Source organism: Oculina patagonica, chromosome 11 (assembly GCF_052425735.1).
Source record: "Oculina patagonica isolate OP01 chromosome 11, crgOcupat, whole genome shotgun sequence".
Lineage (NCBI taxonomy): Eukaryota > Metazoa > Cnidaria > Anthozoa > Scleractinia > Oculinidae > Oculina > Oculina patagonica.
This window is the reverse complement of record NC_135768.1, coordinates 22,606,107-22,626,345: the sequence shown is the minus strand read 5'-3', so window position 1 is coordinate 22,626,345 and position 20,239 is coordinate 22,606,107. Positions and strand designations below refer to the sequence as shown.

Genomic DNA, 20,239 nt, shown 5'->3' with positions numbered 1-20,239 from the left:
GATATTTAGTTGAACCTGCCAAATTTTGCCAACTGACCCTTGATAACTGTAAGTAATTTTAAGAGAAGGGGTGGTGAATGGTCCTTCAATAACTGCATGTCTCGCAAAACTTTAGCCAAATTTCAGGGGTCTCGTCGTCTCAAATTTTTCTTTGGCGCCTTCTAGTAGTCTTGATTTCTTTTGCAAGGCTAAAAAGGTCTCGGGCTCGCAGAAAAGATATCAGTCTCGCCGTCTCGCAAAGTCTCACATTTACCATTCGACACCCCTAAGAGATGATTTTCAAGATGTTATGCATGACATTCTTGTTACCTGTTCCATTTCGGCTTCATGTAACTGTTCACTGAAGTTTAGAGAATAGACACCTTCCTCTGCTCCTATAATGATGTGTTTTTCTACAGCAAGGAAATGAAACAAATTATTATATAAACTAATAAGAGTGAAATACCAGGAAATCATTCGCGCGAAAAAATCATATCTTCACACGTGAAAATAACATGTTATTTTCACATGTGAAGATATTAATTTCGAAACATTTTCTGACAAGTTTGCCCTGTTTCAACGCTGAATGAGCCAAAGTAAATCGATATTAAGTGGAAACATCTTCGGATCTTCATCTGCAATCTTCGGCTATCTTTGGAAATTTTTGGAAAAGTTCGGAAAATGTTCGGAAACATTAGTACGACCTTCGGACAACATTTTACAAATCTTCGGAAATCTTCGGAAAGTGGTCGGAAATCTTCGGAAAATCGTCAAAAACATCGTAATTAGTAGGTTTATATAATAAACAGAATATTACATGGTTGCTTGGAGATATGATTGCGCTCACTCGTGAGATATCGATTTGAACACTCAAAGATAAATTTCATATCTCCTCGCAACCATGTAATATCCTCTATATCTTTACCAAATGTAAGCAAGACAAGGTCATGAATCAAAATTTTTCAGTAGTGGTTCTTAAAGGGGCTGTCATGGATTTTATCAGATTTTTAAACAGCCAATTTGTGTCACAGGAGACCTTAAAATAATAGTCTATTTTTTAATTAATTACAATTTGCTATATTAAAGCACTGAAAGAAACTGTTAACTTGGTCTTAGGCTGTGGATGGCTCAGCTGGAAATGGATTGCAACTTGAAAGATCAAGGCTTAACTTTTCAAGTTGTTTCCGCGCGTTCTCCAAAACTCTTTATTTATAGCCATAGCTTGATTTCTATCTGCAAATTAAGGTTTTATCTTCTTTTATATGTTTAAAGATGATGTCTTTCTTGGGTTAAGTTGCCTACCGCTAATTTCAGAAAAGTTTAATCCAAAAATCTGCAAAATCCCAGTGACGTAGCCCCAGGGGGGTACTCAGGATTTCAAGTGAGGGGGATGATAGAACGATTTTTTTGGGTTGAAAGTTTCGATTCCAGGAACTTTTTGGGGTAGGAAAATTTGGCAAGTATTTTTTTTGATTAAAGTAGGGATTTTTTGGGGGTATTTAAAATGATCTTAAGATTTTCAAAAGTAATACGACTTTTTTAATTTTCACAAACATGTTTCAACGGTACATCCGTCATCGTCAGTGTGACGGTTATGAAAGTTTACAGTGATTTAAAACGTGCCTGTTACAAATCATACGTTACATTGCGTTGAAAAGCAATACGCTAGATAAATTTTGAAGTTAACGGAATTAAAAAGAAGCGCTCGCGCGTGCAGCTATAGGGAAAGCGTCAAATTGATGTGTTTGACCTGTTGATTAAGGCCCGGCTTTTCCCACTTGATGTACATAGACTCCTTAAGCTTAACCTGGTACTTGGTAGGTGCAGAGTCTAAGATCTTGAAGCAGTCTAAGTTACAAGAGGTACGGCATGACTCTGAAGCCTGCAAATGCTTATAAACGTGAGAGGTTCTGTCCGATGACAAGTGCTCGTGCACGCGCGTGGAGAAATTTCGGCTTGTTTCGCCAACGTAACAAGCATTACAGCTTGCACAAGAAAGTACCAGGTTAAGCTTAAGGAGTCTATGTACATCAAGTGGGAAAAGCCGGGCCTTAATCAACAGGTCAAACACATCAATTTGACGCTTTCCCTATAGCTGCACGCGCGCGCGCTTCTTTTTAATTCCGTTAACTTCAAAATTTATCTAGCGTATTGCTTTTCAACGCAATGTAACGTATGATTTGTAACAGGCACGTTTTAAATCACTGTAAACTTTCATAACCGTCACACTGACGATGACGGATGTACCGTCGAAACATGTTTGTGAAAATTAAAAAAGTCGTATTACTTTTGAAAATTTCTACATTTTTGCTGCTGTCTCGACCATTTGGATCTTAAGATTTGTGGTAGTGCTTTGCCGGGCTGCGTAGTTCTGCAAATAAAGTACAAACAAACATGTTTTGCTGTTGATTTCTTGGGGGTTAATTTTTGGTTAAGGGATTTTTTGGGGTTTTAATGGAAGCCCTAGGGATTTTTTTGGGCCTTGATTTTTGCCCCCATTTGATCATCCCCGTCACTTGAAATCCCGAGTACCCCCCTGGGAACGTAGCTTCGTTAAACACAATGTCTAAAGTTGAAACAACATTATTTTGAATTCAAACTATTTAGTGATGTGAAATGTTGCTCATATTCTATTACCTCCTGTGTTTGGGTTCATCCAGAGTCCAGTACAGTAGATATGAAGTGGACATTCATTGAAGATCTTTGAAAAACATGTTGTAACCTGTCAAATGTAAGCAAAAGAGACAGTTCAACATCTTGGTACATGTATAGTATACCTGCCAACTTTTTCTGGGTCAGAGGCGTGAGATTTTTACCGGAAGTTTTCCGAAGACGTCCGAAGTATTCCGATATTCTGAACATCTCCCGATCCCAGTACGTGGACATGTTTTGCTAAACACGACCTCGTTCCCAATGCTTTTTTCGTCAAAACTCTGTCATTTCGGGGAAGGTATCGTCATTTACTCATTTAACACGGAGTTTTATCTCACACTGGTTTGAGATATATTTTTTGGAAAATGTGTCGTTTTTGGTTGTAATAACTCACATTTTTCGACTAGGCGTGAGAAATTGGTTCGTAAGCGTGAGATCGAAGTTTTCAACTCGTGGGCGTGAGACTCACGCCCAAGGCGTGAGAGTTGGCAGGTATAGTATAGCTTACAATATATAACTTGTACATGGATTTATTTGTTACATCAAGTTGTGCATGCAAAAACAAAACAAAAACAAAGCACAACACAAATATCGTGGGCGTGAGACTCACGCCCAAGGCGTGAGAGTTGGCAGGTGTAGTATAGCTTACAATATATAACTTGTACATGGATTTCTTTGTTACATCAAGTTGTGCATGCAAAAACAAAACAAAAACAAAGCACAACACAAATATCGTGGGCGTGAGACTCACGCCCAAGGCGTGAGAGTTGGCAGGTGTAGTATAGCTTACAATATATAACTTGTACATGGATTTCTTTGTTACATCAAGTTGTGCATGCAAAAACAAAACAAAAACAAAGCACAATACAAATATCACTCGCGCTGTACAAAAAAAGCCATTGCTTTTTTCTGCCATGTTGAAACTGAAGAAGGCCAAAGGTTCTTCATCCAAACATCTTGTAAAATGTTCATTCTGAGTGTTGTTTTACGTTAAACGAAGTCAGTATCAGAATGTTTGAAAAACTTTATTTAGCATCACAAATTATCAGATCATTATTTCAGTATAGAGTTCCTGCCCCCCCCCCCTCTAGATACCCCTGGGTTCCTGCCCCCCCTCCACAGTCCATCTCCAGCATACCACTCTCTTTCCCCACCCCACCACTACACAGTGCCATATCACACTGCCTATTAAGCAGGTTTTTTGTTGTAAGTTAACAATTAACACGTTTTGCATTAATTTTGGACTTACAGATGTTTTCCTTCCAGCGGAAAGCTTTCCTGGATCAGATGACCGAGCTGCAACTGGAGGTTTCTGAAGGATAAGCAAAAATATTATTATTTTAAACCAGTGGTTATAAATCAGGAACAAGTGTAATATTTCTTCAGATGCAACTGGGCTCTGAGTATCTTTAAGGGGCCTTTAGGGTCATACACCTTTACTGACTTTTATGTCCTCCATGCCCTAGATGCTGACTGACAAGCAGGTAAAACATGTTTAACTAACATGTTTGTAAACATCCATTTAGTAGTTTTAGGTGGTATAGTGTGATCGTCTGGGTGAGAGTAGTTCTGAGAAGAACTGTTTTTAGTGACTCATGTTTCGACAACCTGAGTGGAAGTCATCTTCAGAGTCAAGTGAAAAAGTTGTTGTCAGTCGATGATGTTATAAACTGACCAATTACTGATGACAAACTTTACATGAGTCTTATATCCAATAACATCACAGCTAAACTGTTCAATCAACTTCAACGGACCAGACTTATAACATCATCAACTGACAACAACTTTTTCACTTGACTCTGATGACTTCCGCTCAGGTTGTCCTGAGCGGTTGTTAACCTGCTGAAAGAGATTAATTTCACCTGAAAACAAACACTTGAAGTAATATTGCAGGTACACAGGCCAGAAGAGATGGCTGACCAACACCAGGTGTCCATTTTAAAGGGGGTGTCCGACTCCCAGGGGGGTACTCCGGCTTGTAAATGACGGGGATGATCGAAGGATTTTTTGGGTTTGAAATTTTCGATTCAGGGATTTTTTTGGGTTGGAAAATTTGGCAAGTATTTTTTGGGTGACTTGATTTAAATAGGGAATTTTTGGGGGTATTAAAAACGCAGCCTTGGCGTATTTATGGTATGATGAATAAACAAACACGAGCGTATGTCCATTTTTATGGTTTTCTTTGTGTTATATTATTGCCCCTCCTGGCAATTTAGGGGTAATTTGATAAGGGATTTTTTGGGGGTTATTTTTGGTCCAGGGATTTTTTTGGGTAATGTCGGAAGACCTAGGGATTTTTTTGGGTCCTGAGTTTTGCCTCCATTCAATCATCCCCGTCATTTACAAGCCAGAGTACCCCCCTGGGGTCCGACTCACAGAGTTGTCTCAGCCTTAAAAGAGTTGACTGTAGCTACAGCATCAGTGAACATGACTTACCGGAGGAGGTATGCTGGGAGGTGGAATCCTGTTCTGTGGGTCGACTTCTGAGAATTTTCTTGGCTTTGGTTGTGGAGTGAGTTGGCTAGGGTCTTGAGCACTGGTAGCTCGTGATAACTTCAGGTGTCCTGGCTTGGGAGGAGGGACTGGCTTCATGCTCGGCTGAGGAACTTGATAATGGGAGTTCCTGTTTAACTGTTGGCAGAAGAACATGACATTATTAATTTTTAGGACTAGTGGTAACCACAGGTTAGAAAGTGCGGGCCTTGACGCACTTAGAAAAGGAACTGGTACGAGAGTGCGTAATTTTAGATGGCAGTGTCGATAAATAAATGATAAAATAGACAAAAGACAATTATTCCGAGTAACGCGTCACGCAAGGAATGTATGTTTTTACCGTTTTGGGAAGTGTAATCGATCACGCGGTGTGAATTAAGATGTGATTTTTCTCAGTCGGTAAACTCGCTATGTTGTGCTCGCCTTTTATTAACGTGGCGCGATTAATGATAAATCACTGGACAAAAGACAATTATTCTGAGTAACGCGTCACGCTTAATTGCCGCTAACCGGCCGCGAACCAGTCAGAGTTGTTTTTTGATTGACAGTTTTGTGAAGTGTAGTCGAGCACGCGGTGTGAATTGAGATGTGATTTTCCTCGGTCGATAAACTTTCTATGTTGTCAGTGTTATGACGAATTTCTCGAGAATAACCGTTGTTGGAATCATTCGCTTTGCCATGGCTGTGATACAATCGGAGCAAATTTTCTCAATGGGAATTCCTGTTAAACTGTTGGCAGAAGAACATGACATTATTATTTTTTAGGATTGCATGCAGCTATGAAAATCACAAATAATTTTATGATTGCCAATAAGGCGTTGACTTGTAAAAACTGCAAAATTAAAAAAAGAAAAATAGCAAAAATTAATCACAAAATTCAAAAATTGGCAGAAATCTATGAATTTGTAAGAGCCTTAACAAAAATTGACAAATATTTTATATCTGCAAGAGCTTAAAGGAAGCCACCATAGAAGTTGACAAAAATTGTGAAAAAGTTTGTAAAATCTTGTATTGAGGAATAAATTAATCCAACAGGCAAGCAAAATTCGCCTTTAAAGGGACTATGTCACAGATTTTAACTGATTATTTAATCACCAAAATTTATATACTGGTCCATTCTTATTAAAAATTGCTAATATTAGAGTACTAAAACTGTTAACGATCATCTTTGGCTGTGGATGGCTCAGATGGAAATGGATTGCAATTTGAAAAAGTTAGGCAAGCGTTTTTTTTTTTTTAGGCAAGTTGTTTCCGTGCATCTTCGAAATATTGATATTTATAGCCGTAATTTTATTTCTATCGGCAAATTAAGGTTAATATATATTTCTTTTGATGTTCAAACATAATGCTTATTTAAGGTTAAGTTGCTTATCACTACTTTCAGAACAGAAAGGTAATTTCAGAACAGTTTAGATCAAAAATCTGCGAAATCCCTGAGACATATAGTTTCTTAAGTGTCTCCATAAACAAGAGGATCGTAAAGTAAGGCAATACTAACAGTTGAATCTTCCATAATAAGAAACCCTTTGAACAATGTCCATACGTCCACGTATTGGAGATAAACATAGTTACACAGACCAACTGTCATTATAAAAGACAAACCTTAGGGGGCAGGGGTGGGGGCTCATCATTGTCATCCGGCTGTTCGAGAACTTTCATTGTTCCACTGTCCTCATTACTAAAATAAGGAACACGCAAAATTAATGTCACTGAAACCTTCGATAAAGGAGCAATATCCTGCACATACAAATTCTCCTGACTCATCTCCATACATTTTCTTATAGGGTGAGTTAGGAGAATTTGATAAAAGATCCAAACAATTTCCCTTTGGCAATCATTTTATTAACTCTCATAATCTTTTCTGTTTTAAAAATATTGATATTGTGATGAGAAATTTGACGTTGGTCACTCTCAGGACTTGAAGTCAACCAGTCTTACTTGTTCATGGTGACGTCTCCATTATGTACTCTTTGTGGCCCATTTTCCGTCTGTTCGCAAAGATAACATCTCAGTAAGTACAAATAAATTACAACTTATGGCTAGATGGCTCTAACTCTGCAAAGGGGTGGTGAATCATCCTTCAAAAAATATTCATCTTGTTGAATTTCAGCCAAATTTTACGTGTTTTGTTTGTGTGTTTAAGGTTTGAGCAGGTGGGCATCAGGGATTTGCACCTACTGTAGGCAAATTATCAGTTAGCCCTCACTATTTGGTTAACTAAGGTCAGTTTAGAAGTTGTAAGCAGCCAGGCAAAGTCGTGTTCACTGCTGGTTGATTTGCCAGGTGCCTGGCCCTTTGTCTCAATTTCTTCACAATACTTCTCGAATTTATTTCTTTTTCTTTCTTTTTATTTATTTATTTCTTTTGCAAGGCTAAGGACGTTTTTGGCACACAGAAAAGTAATAATTTGATATAATTGAAATAAAAAATAAAGAGGCAATTCCATTACCTGATGCTGTGGTCTTGTTTCCCTGCTCACCATAGGTTCTACTTGTATTTTATCCACTATACAAACAACAACAACACAAGATCATAATGTGAAAAACCAAACGTCACTGTAACTTTTTGAAATAACACAACTCAACTCTCTAAAGTGAGGCTTAAACTAAATGCTAGGATAAAACCAAGAAACAATGGATAACTAAAAGGAAGGGTGTAATTATTACTCATCACTTAATACTTTGATGTATAATTATGTTGCAGTAAATATTTGATCTCAGGTAATTTTTTATCTTAACTAGTTAGTTTTTTTTTCTAACTAGTTTTTTTATAAACTAGGTTAATACTGTAAGTAGAAAAAGTAATTTAAAAACATCTTCCCTCCCTTGATGTCTCTTTAAGAGATAAAAAGAGTGTTATCTTCAGGCGTATAATTATTAATATTATATCTTTGCCTTAACTTTTTTAGAGAACTGGAACGTGAATTTAACTTGTTCAACTTACATTTTCCTTCTGACCCTGACATACTGCTCCTCTCTTGATTTTTGTCAGGAGCTTTCCTGGATCGTATTCTTGTAAGAACCTGTACATTCTGCAACATAATAAAAGTGTCTGTTGAACATTGCTGAATTAAGTACATGTATGTATTACTCCAGACCCAGTTGTTCAAAGGGTGGATAACACCATTCTATACCAACCAACTTTTTCTGGGTCAAAGGCGTGAAAGTTTTATCCTGAGAGTGCCAAGATTTCCGAAGACGATACGACAATGTCCGAAGTTTTCCGAAGATCTCCGTAGACGTTCCGAACATCTCTCCATCCCAGTACGTGGAAGTGTTTTGCTAAACACGACCTTGTTCCCAATGCTTTTTTTCGTCAAAACTCTGTCATTTCGGGGAAGATATTGCCATTTACTCATTTTACATGGTATTTTATTTTCTCACACTGGTTTGAGATTACATTTTTTGGAAAATGTGTCGTTTTTGGTTGTAGTAACTCACATTTTTCGACTAGGCGTGAGAAATTGGTTCGTAAGCGTGAGTTGGCGTGAGATCGAAGTTTTCAACTCGTAGGCCCAACTCTCACGCCCAAGGCGTGAGAGTTGGCAGGTATACAATCCACTGGACAAATCACTTTCCAGTGGATAGCATATTTTGTGTTGTCAACACTTATCTGCTGGATGGTAATTTATTCAGTGGATAGCAAAAAAGCGACGTCTGCAAAACATTAATTTGCAATCTTCCATGTGACAGAAGCCTCCATCAGGGCTGTGCTCTAAGGGTGCCTGGGTGCCTCAGGCGACCAGATGATCTTATTTCTTTCATATAAGCTTTATGCTGGGCACCATGGATCTCACAGTTGAGAACATTTGGGCTTCTTGTAATTTTTCTTAGAGCACAGCCACTCCATGTTATGTGACCAACTGTTGAGAATGACACATTTTTTGCATTCTAATCGTTCTCAGAGAACAGATTTTCAACTTCTCATACCCCCCCCCCCCCCCCCCCGCCGAGTGTTATAAATCAGCAACAGTAACTGGTCAGGTAAACCAGTCGAATGCTTGGCAGTAACCCAGAGTAAAGGTAACAAATCCAATCCAATCGACGTGTCAGCGGTCAATCAGCCAGCCCACTAACTTACCATCTGGGCCCAGTTGTCGAAAGGGTGTATCATGCTATCCACCAGATAAATCACTAGCAAAGGCCGATAGCAAAGTAGGTTTTGTATGACAGTTCTCATTGGATAGCAATTTATCCCGTGGATAGCATTATCCACGCTCTGAACAACTGGGTCGTGGCAGAGGGAGCAGTACTCCTAATTTGAATAAGTGACAGCATGTGGATGACTCTGGCCAAAGTGCAGTGTTTGTGTTTGTTTGTTTGTTTTTTTGTCTCACAGAGCTCTTTCTCTCTGTGTGGAGACAACTATTACTATGGCAACAAATTGCCGTAGAAGAGGGTAGCAAGGAGGAGGGGGGGGGGGGTAGGGGGGTCGTGATCCTGTTTCACGCAAAAATGTTAACCAAAGTAATATGTCACATATACTTGAAACAGCAGAAATCATGAATCATGTGTCTTTTCCAGCTATTTTTATGTGTCACAGTCTAATTCTTGCCCTTTTTACGTGTCACGCATTAACCCTTTGCTACCCTCATTAAGGGCCTCTTCATATGATCCCGGTTAACCGGGCTGGCCCAGTTACCGAGATATCGGCCCACTCCTATTTTCTTTGTAAAATTTTTGATGTGTTCATATGAGAAGGCGGGCCAGCCCGGTTACAGATATCTCGGTTTCTGCAAACGAGATATCGGCAACCGGGAAGAAAATTTTTCCACATGAACACTTCAGCCCGGCCGCCGGGACGCAACTTTTTTTGAAAAAATAGCTTCCCTTTCTTAACTGGGAGGTAAAAATGGCATTATTTTGCCTTGGATATATTTCCACTTCAGAAATATGCGAATTAGCTTTATTAGTAAAGTTACAAGGGTCGATAAAGCTACGATAGTCGCAAAAGATGCAACTTCATAAGTCGCAATTTTGGTTTCGTTTCTTGAATTTTATCCCCGTCAACCGGGCTAAAATTGTCCATATGAACAGACGTCAAAATCTGTCCTGGTAACCGAGACAGCCCGTTAACCGGGCTCATGTGAAGAGGCCCTAAACAATGATAAAAACCACTAAAATAATTTTACATATTGACCTTATCTTACCTCATCGACGCCATCATCATCAGTATCATTCTCTGGTTCTCCAATATGACCTTTCTTATCTGACTTCCTTTTAAACAAGTCTAACAAGTCTTGTATCACTGCCCGAGTGTAACCATGGCAACAAAAAGGATGCTGTAGCAGAAGACACAGACCATTACAACTACTACTACCAAAGACATATGAAATATGATGTACAGTCAACTCTCTCTTAACAGACACCTCTATAAGACGGACGCCTCCAAAAGACGGACACCTAGTGATGGTCCCTGCCGTTTTTCAGTCATTTTTCTGTAACAAAACTTTCTGTAAGATGGACACCTCTCTAAGACGGACAACGGACACTTTTAAATCGCCAACGGACACCCTCAAAAAGTTATTTTTCTAGTGCATACAACCCTCCAAGTTTATTTTTTTCCTTAGTGGCCATTTGGCCACCAACTACTCAAGTTTGGTCGCCAGTGAAAAATTTTAGTCACCAAATTAAGCTTATGCTTTCAATCTTTTCTCCCAATTTTAGTTGCCAGGCTGGCGACCTTGGTTCAAATTTAGTCGCCAGTTCCAAAATTTTAGTCGCCATGGCGACTAAAATGGTCTTAACTTGGAGGGTTGGCATAATACTTCAAAACTTGGTATTGACATATAGCAAAGTAAGTCAGCGCCTTTAGAATACCAAACTTGCCAAAAACAATCCGCTTTTAACGTATAACGTCTCTGCGTAAGTGTATGGGCATCAAAGAGGTAGTTTTCTACTAACAGTATTACCGTTTGTAATGAGCAAACGAGTCGACTTTTTTGATATTATTTTTGTTCCACTTCATAGTTAACAAATAAAAAAGCCTTGGCCGTGCTTTGTTCTGTTAAAAAGCACGCAAGGAAGTGACGAGAGCACGAAAGAAGTGTAGGGTGAAACATGAGCCGCAGACGAGTGTTTCTCCCCACTTCTTGAGTGCTATCGTCACTTTCTTGAGTGCTTTATAACAGAACAAAGCACGGCCAAGGCTTTTTTATTTGCTTTATAATAAAGTTTTACTTAAAACTTTAGAGAAATTGGATTTAAACAAGATTTAATCTCAGGAATCGCGCGCGGAATGGCGTGACGGATTGTACGCGACAGCGTCAAAAGTCTTTTGATCTACAAATTCTTTTTTCTCAAAAACGCGTCTGAATTTTTGAAATAAAAGCACGTTAAGCACTATCTGAGGTCTTATAATTACTTTTTGATAGAGCTAAAATTCTCCTCGGTTTGCTAAAACAGCGAGATTTGAAATGATCCACAAGCTGCACGCGCACGCAAACGGCAAAAGATGGCGAGAGCACTCGCAAGCAGCGTGCTTTATACTCTCATACAGCACGCTGTTTAAACCAGTCAGAACACTCGTTAAATTGTCACTTTATTATAATTTTTGCTAAAGTAAGCGACTTAGTTCAGACGTGTATTCATTGTGCAAAGCCGTAGAGCTTTATCATCCCAAAATTTCTGGTGTCATGTTACCTCGACTCTCTATAAGGCGGACACCTCTCTAAGACGGACAGTTGGGGCAGGTCCCAACGGTGTCCATCTTAGAAAGAGTTGACTGTATAATAAACATGCAAATCAACTGCCTCAAGGGAACTTACTGTCAACATTTTATCAGCAGTGGGCCTCTTCTTTGGATTTTTTTGTAGTGCCGTCTTTAGAAAGCTGTGAAGTTCTGGAGACCTGCAAAAAAGAAGAAAGTCTCATAAATTGAAAAGTCTACACACACTAGAGAAACCTTTTAGAAATTGAAATCCAGTGGATGAACTTGGTCACTACAGACTGAGAAACACTTCTTTAGGCAATAAAAAGTTCTTTCCAGTCAAAGAAATCAGAGCTGGGTAGCTACCGGTTGTCATAGTGACCTATATACTCGACATCTTGCTTACAGGTGTAAATTACAGATTTGGTCTCACTAAGGAAGTTTAGACAAGGTGTCAATAGCATTAGCCATCAAGATCTTGCTCAGTGGTATTGCATGTGACAAAATTAATAACGCATTCATACTGTGTTGGCAATCTAGACTGATCAGACTGATCAACCGCCGACCGGTTAGCTCAGTTGGTAGAGCGACGGACTACAGTGCGGGAGGTCTCGGGTTCGAGTCCCAAACAGGACCAACACTCAGGGTCTTACAATAACTGAGGAGAATATGCTGCCTTTGCAATAACATCTGCAAATGGTTAGATATTCTAGTCTTCTCGGATAAGGACGATAAACCATAGGCCCCGTCTCCTGCATCTTCAGTGTTATGGTCAGCAGGGGACGTAAAAGAACTCACACGCTTATCATAAAGAGTAGGGCATGGAGTTCCCGGTGTTGTGGTCTGGTCTTTGCCCGTTGTATTGTGCTTACTGTGAAATGCTCGGATATATTAGCTGTATAAGCTACTCTTCAAATCCGAGGGTAAACAAAGTGATGATGATGATGATGATGATCAGGCAATGCAAAACGGCAAGCCACCCCCAGGGCAGTGACATGCTTGTCTCAGTTTCTCAGTTTACTTTATTTATAATATTATTATGATTCAGTCGGCAGGTGACTTGGCTGACCCATGCCCATTGGCCATGTAAGAATGACAAGTTGCTGTACTTGACCAGCAGGAGAAAACTAATATTTGTCCTGGATGACCAGACGACACCTTCTTCAAGCCCTACCCTGGTCACACTTGAACATGCTTCTTGCAATTATTAAGTAGCGATACTAACCATTTATCCTTTTCTTTCAATGTTGGAGGAACAAAACTTCTTTTTCCTATATTGTACAATGCCCTGTCACAAACAAAATGAAGTAAAAACATAAATTATACATAAATCAGTTTTTAATTAGCTTTTCAGCAAACATGCAGCAATTCTCTGTTCTAGTTTTTTTGGCTACAAAGAATCTAGTGGTACATGTACACCAAGGTGTATTTCCTCAGTTACAGATGATTAAAATCAAATTTCCCCTTACCTGTTTGCTGGCAACGTACTGAGATTCTTAGGAGAAGTTTTAAAAGTAAACACTGATTACATGCACTTACCTCATTGGATGTAAATCAAACATGGGAGGTTGTAGTTCTGCTAGTTCAATGGCTGTTATACCAACAGCCCAGATATCACACTAGAAAAAACAAAAAAAAAAAAATTGTCAAAAATTAAAAATGAACAGTGGAACCCCGATTTCTTGAATCTCTCTGAGAAAATGGAATTCTACTGTATACATGTATGCATTACAAAATCAAGGAGGCTGTTATAAAATGTGTAAAAAAGTGGAAAATTACTGTAAATGACAACTGAGAGTTCATTATTAATATTATTAGTGCAACACTAACCTTTAAGTCATAACCGCCTAATCTCTCTACTGCTGCCATTTCTGGTGCCATCCTTTCAAAAAGAATTTTAATTAATAAACACCACACATTGACCTATCATCCACAACACATGATCACATAACCCTATGATTAATATCTATCATGGCTTAATTGCAGGTGATTTTGCTTGATTTGTTTTGCATGTCTTTTAAAAATTTGGGCAATGGATATAAAATGGACACTGTTCACTATTAATATCATCTTAATTTGTACCATGTGATATGTTTTGTTCAATGAGCCCTTGGATATTAATTGGCAGGTTATAATGATTTATAACATACCAGTACTTCAGTTTGCACAATTTAGGAAGACAATACAGTGAATGCTACACAAAGAACTTACCAGTACGGAGTTCCTATAAATGATTTCCTTTTTGTCATGGTCTCTGATATTCGTGCAGCAATGCCAAAATCAGCTGTGGTAAGAAAAACATTTAATGGTAAGATGTTTCACTCAAGTAGTCAACTCTCTCTAAAATGGACACTGTTGGGACCGGACCCAACTGTCCGTCTTAGAGAGGTGTCCGTCTTACAGGGAGTTTTGTTACAGTAAAATGACTGAAAAGCGGCAGGGACGGGACCAACACCAGGTGTCTGTCTTAAAGAGGTGTCCGTCTTATAGAGGTGTCCGTCTTAAAGAGGTGTCCATCTTATAGAGGTGTCCATTAAGAGAGAGTTGACTGTATCAGGACATTTGAGGAGGTGTACTGGACTCAAAAAAGTGGGGGGAGGGGAGGGGGGAAGATTGCATGGGGTGGGGAGGGCAGGAAGTGGAATTCCCAATTAAGGCAGCAGGAACTGGGGGAATACTGGAACCAGTAGTGCGATTGGTAGAAGACTAACTGGGGGGAATTGGGAAATAAAAATTTGCAACATTTGTTTCATAACATTTTGCACAAAAAGGTGAAAAAAAATTAAAGAAGGTGCAGAAACCAGGAGTAAATAGTACAGGAAAATGGGGAGTTCAGACCCCCCTGTTGTCCCCTCCCCAAAGTAAATCACTAGCAGGCCTTCTTCACTTTATGTTGCAGAATGCAACACACAGCTTTAGCGCTTACTAGTGACACCCTTCACAGGTTTTCTGGGTTGTGGGTTTAACAGAGATCACTGCTCAGGTTATAAGTGCTGTATGGACCTTTTAACTTGGAGTACAGTCAACTCTCGCCTTGCGGACACCCCGCTAATATTGCGGACATTCGCTATTACGGACAAAATCCTGATCCCCGGGGAATAAGGTTTGACTGGAAATGACTCCCGCTATTACGGACTCTCACTATAATGGACACTAAACGACGCCCTGAGTGTGTCCGCTATAACGAGAGTTGACTGTAGTTACCCAATCACAAATAGGGTAACACCGTCCACTAACTTACCAAGCTTGATGTTGCCTTGGGTTGTCAACAGGATATTTGCACCCTGAAAATTGTAAAACATTACATTTCTTTAAATTACAAGAGAAACAAATTTCAATGACAGATACATAACTTCTGGGATGTTTGATTCAAATGATATTGGACACAAAGAGCAAGCATATTTTAAAGCTTTTTTTAGTAGAAAGCAATATGAGTCATTGAAATCTACAAGACAAGGTGTGACAATGTGATTTGTTCATTGCACTTGAGCAATGTTGTTAAAATCTTCGTTTACATATCCAACACTACCTTAATATCTCTGTGCATTAAGTTTTTGTCATGAAGATATGCAAGACCCTGTAATACAAAAAGAATGTCAGTTAGAGTTAGACAGGCACTAGTTGAGGTTTACATCCACATGTATGTACTAGCTTGCTTTTTTTTTAATATACTTGGGTTGTAAAAATAAAATTTTGTGGCCTATAAATTATCAGGTGCACCTATGCCTTGGATTCCTTTGTACAGCATACCCCTACTCAGGTTAAATTTTCAGGGTGTACATGTACCCCTGAAATATTAATTAATCCACATTTAGTCATCAACTGAAGGCAACCAAAAATATACTGAATTGCAGTTCCACCTTTAAAATCTAGCACATCTTAGAAAATTCTTAGAAACATACCTTCAGTGTTTCAACACAAATAAAAGAGATCTGAGGCTCAGAACAGGGTCCAGTCACTGCAAAAAGAAGCAACAATTAAATTAGATTCCTTATTTATTAATGAACACATAATGATCTGGGATGTGATAAACTGTTTGTGCAAGACCAATTTAAATGATTAGTTAAAGGAGCTATGTCACGCAATTTTAGGCAATTTCGGCACTGACCAACTGTTCACAGAATTAACTGAAATATCACAATAATGGCTTAAAACTGTAGAAGAACTTAAAAGAAACACAGAAACGCCAAAAGGGGGCATGGATGGGCAAAATTCGAGAAGATTAAAACGGATTGCGTTTGGGTAAACTTGAAAAACGTCAGCCTGATTTTTTTCCAGTTTATGTCAAATTGTATGAAAGTGTCATTTACAATGCTCGAAAATCATCCTCGTTTGTTACGTGGCCCTAATTTTGTCAAAAGAGACATTTGCCCGCCAATTTAAAGTTAAGAGCTCTTAATTAATGAAAATAAATAAAATTATCTAAAATACCGTGACCTAGCCCCTTTAAACTTACTGCAATAAATGTCCTGAGCTGATCCTGCTCCACAAAACTCCATTGCAATCCACAGTTTATCCCGCCTATAAACAAGAACACAATTAACCAGCTAATAAAAAAACTAATCATTCTTTTTTCACACCAGCATTGATATATATACAAGTATTGGATTACACTGTATGACTTAGTTAAAGTGCACCTAACCCCCGAAACAATACTTTCAAAATTGATTGTACATGAGTTACAGGGCTCGAAATTAACTTTTTGGTGTACTGGTCCATTGTCCAGTGCATTCGGATTTGCACTGGACAAAATGCGAGTTGTACTGGCCAGGTGCAGAAGCAGCTCAAATAATTAGGTTAACTACAATTAAGCTAAAGTAATGGTTGAACGGCTTGCCGCTGGGTTTTTTGGGGCAGTTGAGATATTGTGGGATCGAAGCGTATTGATCTTTAAATTTGTACATCCTCCAGTGACAAAGGAAGACGAAGCATTTGACAGGTTACCATACTCACAACACCACAAACAAAACATTTTCCCATCTTTATAGTCCAGCCAGGGATACATGTACAACTGCTTCCACTCAACTCTGAATTTTCATAACATAGTCTTAACCTGTTTCCCTTTCTCAACTTCTTCCTTGTCTTTTTCATCTTGCTTCTCTTCAAGCTGTTTCACAGTTTCATTCTCATTTCTTGTTCGTTTTAACGCTCAAGAAAAAGTCAGACAATTGCTTCTGTGCCATAATTTTTGAAGCAAGACAGGCAAAACAGATAGGCAAAACATAACAAAATGACCGACAGCTGGAGTCGCATGTTAAAAGATGTTCATTTCATCCGTCCGAGAAGGACTGAGCACGGCTACATGACCAGTTCCAAGACAAAATACCCGGCCAACATGGCAGATTTCATTGTTCACGTTACGTGCAGGGCAAATGGCATTGATTTGTGAGTCTGTTTTCAAATTTTGAAAAGATTTTCATTTCAAAAGCCCAAGTAATTGATATTGTAAAGTTTTACAAGTGACATATGCAAATAATTCTCAATTAATCTGAAATCTGAAGTCAAGAGTTTCTTCAGGCCAAAATGGCCTGTGTTTCCAAACTTTTACAGGCCAAGACGTGATTTTTACTGGCCAATGTCCAGTTGACCACCGTTAGTGTCGAGCCCTGAGTTAGAGAGTTGAATGGTTAAATATTTCTTCATCTCAATGTTGCGTTTTTAAGTTATGAAGGTTTATTTTTCCAATATGTTAATGAGTATGACGTCTACCCAGGCTTTTAAGCATACTTGTTTTGCTTATATCATTATTTACTCGCCATTACCAGACACCAAATTTACAATAAAAATTGTGGAAATTGCGAGTATTATGATAATGCTTTTTAAATACTGCTTGTGTGAACCAGTCAAAATCTGTATATTGAATGAAGACTGGGTAGACGCCATACTCATTAACATATTGGAAAAATAAACCTTCATAACTTAAAAACGCAACATTGAGATGAAGAAATATTTAACCATTCAACTCTCTAATTCATGTACAATCAATTTTGAAAGTATTGTTTCGGGGGCTAGGTGCACTTTAATAGATACATGTATGTCAAGACAAAAATTTCAGAAGTACAATATATCCAAGATATATTGAATGCTAAAATACTGTAACTAGGGAAAGCAAGAAAGATACATTACAGGGTGTATATTATTTGTTTTCAAGAAAACTAGAATCATTTTCTGTATTTATTTTTGTCTTGATAGACATTCAATGTATCATACCCCCTATTAAAGGGACATGGTCAGTGTTCTTACCGCGCTGACCTGGACACTAGTTCTGAAAAAATACCACAGACTGTGGACTTTTTTTCAAAACGAGCCATCAGAAATCTGCTTCAATCTTCTCAGTGTTTCACTAAATGGCAAAATTTAGAAGAAAAAAAAAACACTGAGAAGATTGAAGCAGATTTCTGAAGGTTCTCTACATGTATTTTGATTTGGGGTTAAGGTCGCGGGGGACACCTTAGGCTCATCATTATGCATTTATTTAAAGCGTATGCACGAAATTCAACGACTGACATCGAGAACTTTACGACGAGATATTTGCATAAGAAATATGAGCACGCGCGCGTGATTTGATGTGTTTGCGTCTGGAATTGTTTGTCTCTTTGAAAACGCATTGTTCTCATCATAAAAGCGTGGAATATAATTACCATGATTACCATTTTGAAACCGTTTTTTGATCGGGACATCTTCGGAAATCTCAAAGTTTGGACTTTTCCGACAATTTTGTGGCAGAGAATTCAGCGCGGATATAGAACTTCATGAGCTGCCACTGCAGAGAGGTAAACTAGGAATACTGTAGTGTGTCATAACAGAGGCGGAATTTTAAAAGAGCGCTTTTAGAAAGAGGTAGAAGGCATTCAATTAAAATTTGCGCATTTAAACCGCCATAACTTGCTGGAAAACTTTAAATTAAAAAATCCGCTTCTGTTATGACACTCTAGAGATATTGACTGATTAGTTTTTGACAAGATCACAGTGTGCTGTCTCCTACTCGTTCTACAAACTCTGCCACGAAATCATGTTCTTCCCAATTTGGCAGTATCGTGGCTATAACATCGCCGTAGGTACAATCTACCACATAAAAGATGACATACATAATCTTTTATCATTTCTTTATGTCTCTGTAAAATTTGAGCTTAATCGCATTCATAACAGCCGAGGAATAAGCTTTTTAAAAGATGCAGGTCAAGCAAAATTTCGCTTCATGAATTTATTCATGCTGTATATATCCCCCGCGACCTTAAGGTGGACTTTTTTCAAAATGTGAACGCTGACCATGTCCCTTTAATATGGAAAGCTTACTCACTATGCTCCAAAAGAGGCCAAAGTTTTAATAAATGCTTACTATCTCTGAAGTACATGTACAGTGTATGGACACCTCTATTATTACAGTGTATGAGTGCCCAATACTCCCATAGTATTCTCTTTCCCTTTGGTTAGGTTTACTTAGTGCCATTAGGTTTGTATGCAGACTTTTTTTTGGCCTTACTGTATGTCGCTAAGAAAAAACAACGTTGGCTCATTTACAAGACCAACCAGCTTTTCTGGGCTTTGAACTTTCACAATTACATGTAATGTACTCCAAGTCTTTGTTTTCTAGTGAAATTACAGCCAGTTATAAGCTCCCTCGCATGGCTTCCAATGGGTAGGAGAAGCAGGGGTTTCAGGGCTTTTCGTGAGCCATCACTGCTTATTGAAAACACTGGAGAAGTGATAGAATTCCCAGAACAACTTGACATAGAATGGAAGAAAAAAGAGTGAGGAACTGGGGTGAAAGTGTTGGAAGGAAGCTAACCTGTGTACCAAGCATTCCTGTACCAATGGCAAAGAGATTTCCACATTTGGCAGTGTGAAAATTCAGGCAAGTGCAAAAAACAGGAGGAGGGGCTCTTTTCCTGTCCCCGCCCCTTCCCTTTAATTTTTCTGCCCTTCCTAAATTCTCGCACGGCTAAACTGCAGGAACGCTTGCTGTACAGGCTAGGAGGAGACCCGTAAAGTAAGCTTTTCACCAAGGTAAGTGAGGAAGAATTACTGAAGCCCTATACACCATCTAGGCATTGATAGGATACAGTACATGTACCAGTACATATGATGATGATAAGCTCCTAATTTTGAGCTAGTGAAATTAACCAGGAGTCAGCACTAAGCTACGCAGAAATGAATGCTGTTTCTCTTAAGCCTGGTTTTCACTAGCGACGTAAGCACAAGTGCAAGGATAACAGGTCTTATTCAATCGTGAAAACGGCTTTTCTCCTGCCCCTGCCTCTTAATTTTTCTGCCCTCCCTTAATTTCGCCTTAACTGCAGGAACACTTGCAATGCAGGCTAGGAAGAGGCCTGTAAAGTGGCTGTCCCTGGAGGAATTACTGAAGCCCTATATACCATCTAGGCATTGATAGGATACAGTACATGTACCGGTATATGATGATGATATGCTCCTAATTTTGAGCTAGTGAAATTAACCAGGAGTCAGC

The 20,239-nt window shown here is 38.8% G+C and overlaps 1 protein-coding gene across 1 annotated transcript in view; it reads right to left on the bottom strand.

Moving 5' to 3' along the window:
* Nucleotides 1-20,239, bottom strand: part of LOC144630682 (mitogen-activated protein kinase kinase kinase kinase 5-like) — a 32,068-nt gene that overhangs the window by 8,939 nt on the left and 2,890 nt on the right. The window contains exons 4-21 of the mRNA XM_078489055.1: nucleotides 16,229-16,293; nucleotides 15,675-15,730; nucleotides 15,302-15,349; nucleotides 15,014-15,056; nucleotides 13,984-14,056; nucleotides 13,603-13,654; nucleotides 13,312-13,391; nucleotides 12,998-13,060; nucleotides 11,891-11,972; nucleotides 10,274-10,405; nucleotides 8,068-8,155; nucleotides 7,574-7,629; nucleotides 7,063-7,112; nucleotides 6,727-6,802; nucleotides 5,068-5,262; nucleotides 3,881-3,943; nucleotides 2,617-2,701; nucleotides 310-392 (exon numbers count right to left, since the gene is read on the bottom strand). Coding sequence (XP_078345181.1) covers nucleotides 310-392; nucleotides 2,617-2,701; nucleotides 3,881-3,943; nucleotides 5,068-5,262; nucleotides 6,727-6,802; nucleotides 7,063-7,112; nucleotides 7,574-7,629; nucleotides 8,068-8,155; nucleotides 10,274-10,405; nucleotides 11,891-11,972; nucleotides 12,998-13,060; nucleotides 13,312-13,391; nucleotides 13,603-13,654; nucleotides 13,984-14,056; nucleotides 15,014-15,056; nucleotides 15,302-15,349; nucleotides 15,675-15,730; nucleotides 16,229-16,293 — 1,390 coding nt within the window. The remainder of the gene's footprint in view (nucleotides 1-309; nucleotides 393-2,616; nucleotides 2,702-3,880; nucleotides 3,944-5,067; nucleotides 5,263-6,726; nucleotides 6,803-7,062; nucleotides 7,113-7,573; nucleotides 7,630-8,067; nucleotides 8,156-10,273; nucleotides 10,406-11,890; nucleotides 11,973-12,997; nucleotides 13,061-13,311; nucleotides 13,392-13,602; nucleotides 13,655-13,983; nucleotides 14,057-15,013; nucleotides 15,057-15,301; nucleotides 15,350-15,674; nucleotides 15,731-16,228; nucleotides 16,294-20,239) is intronic.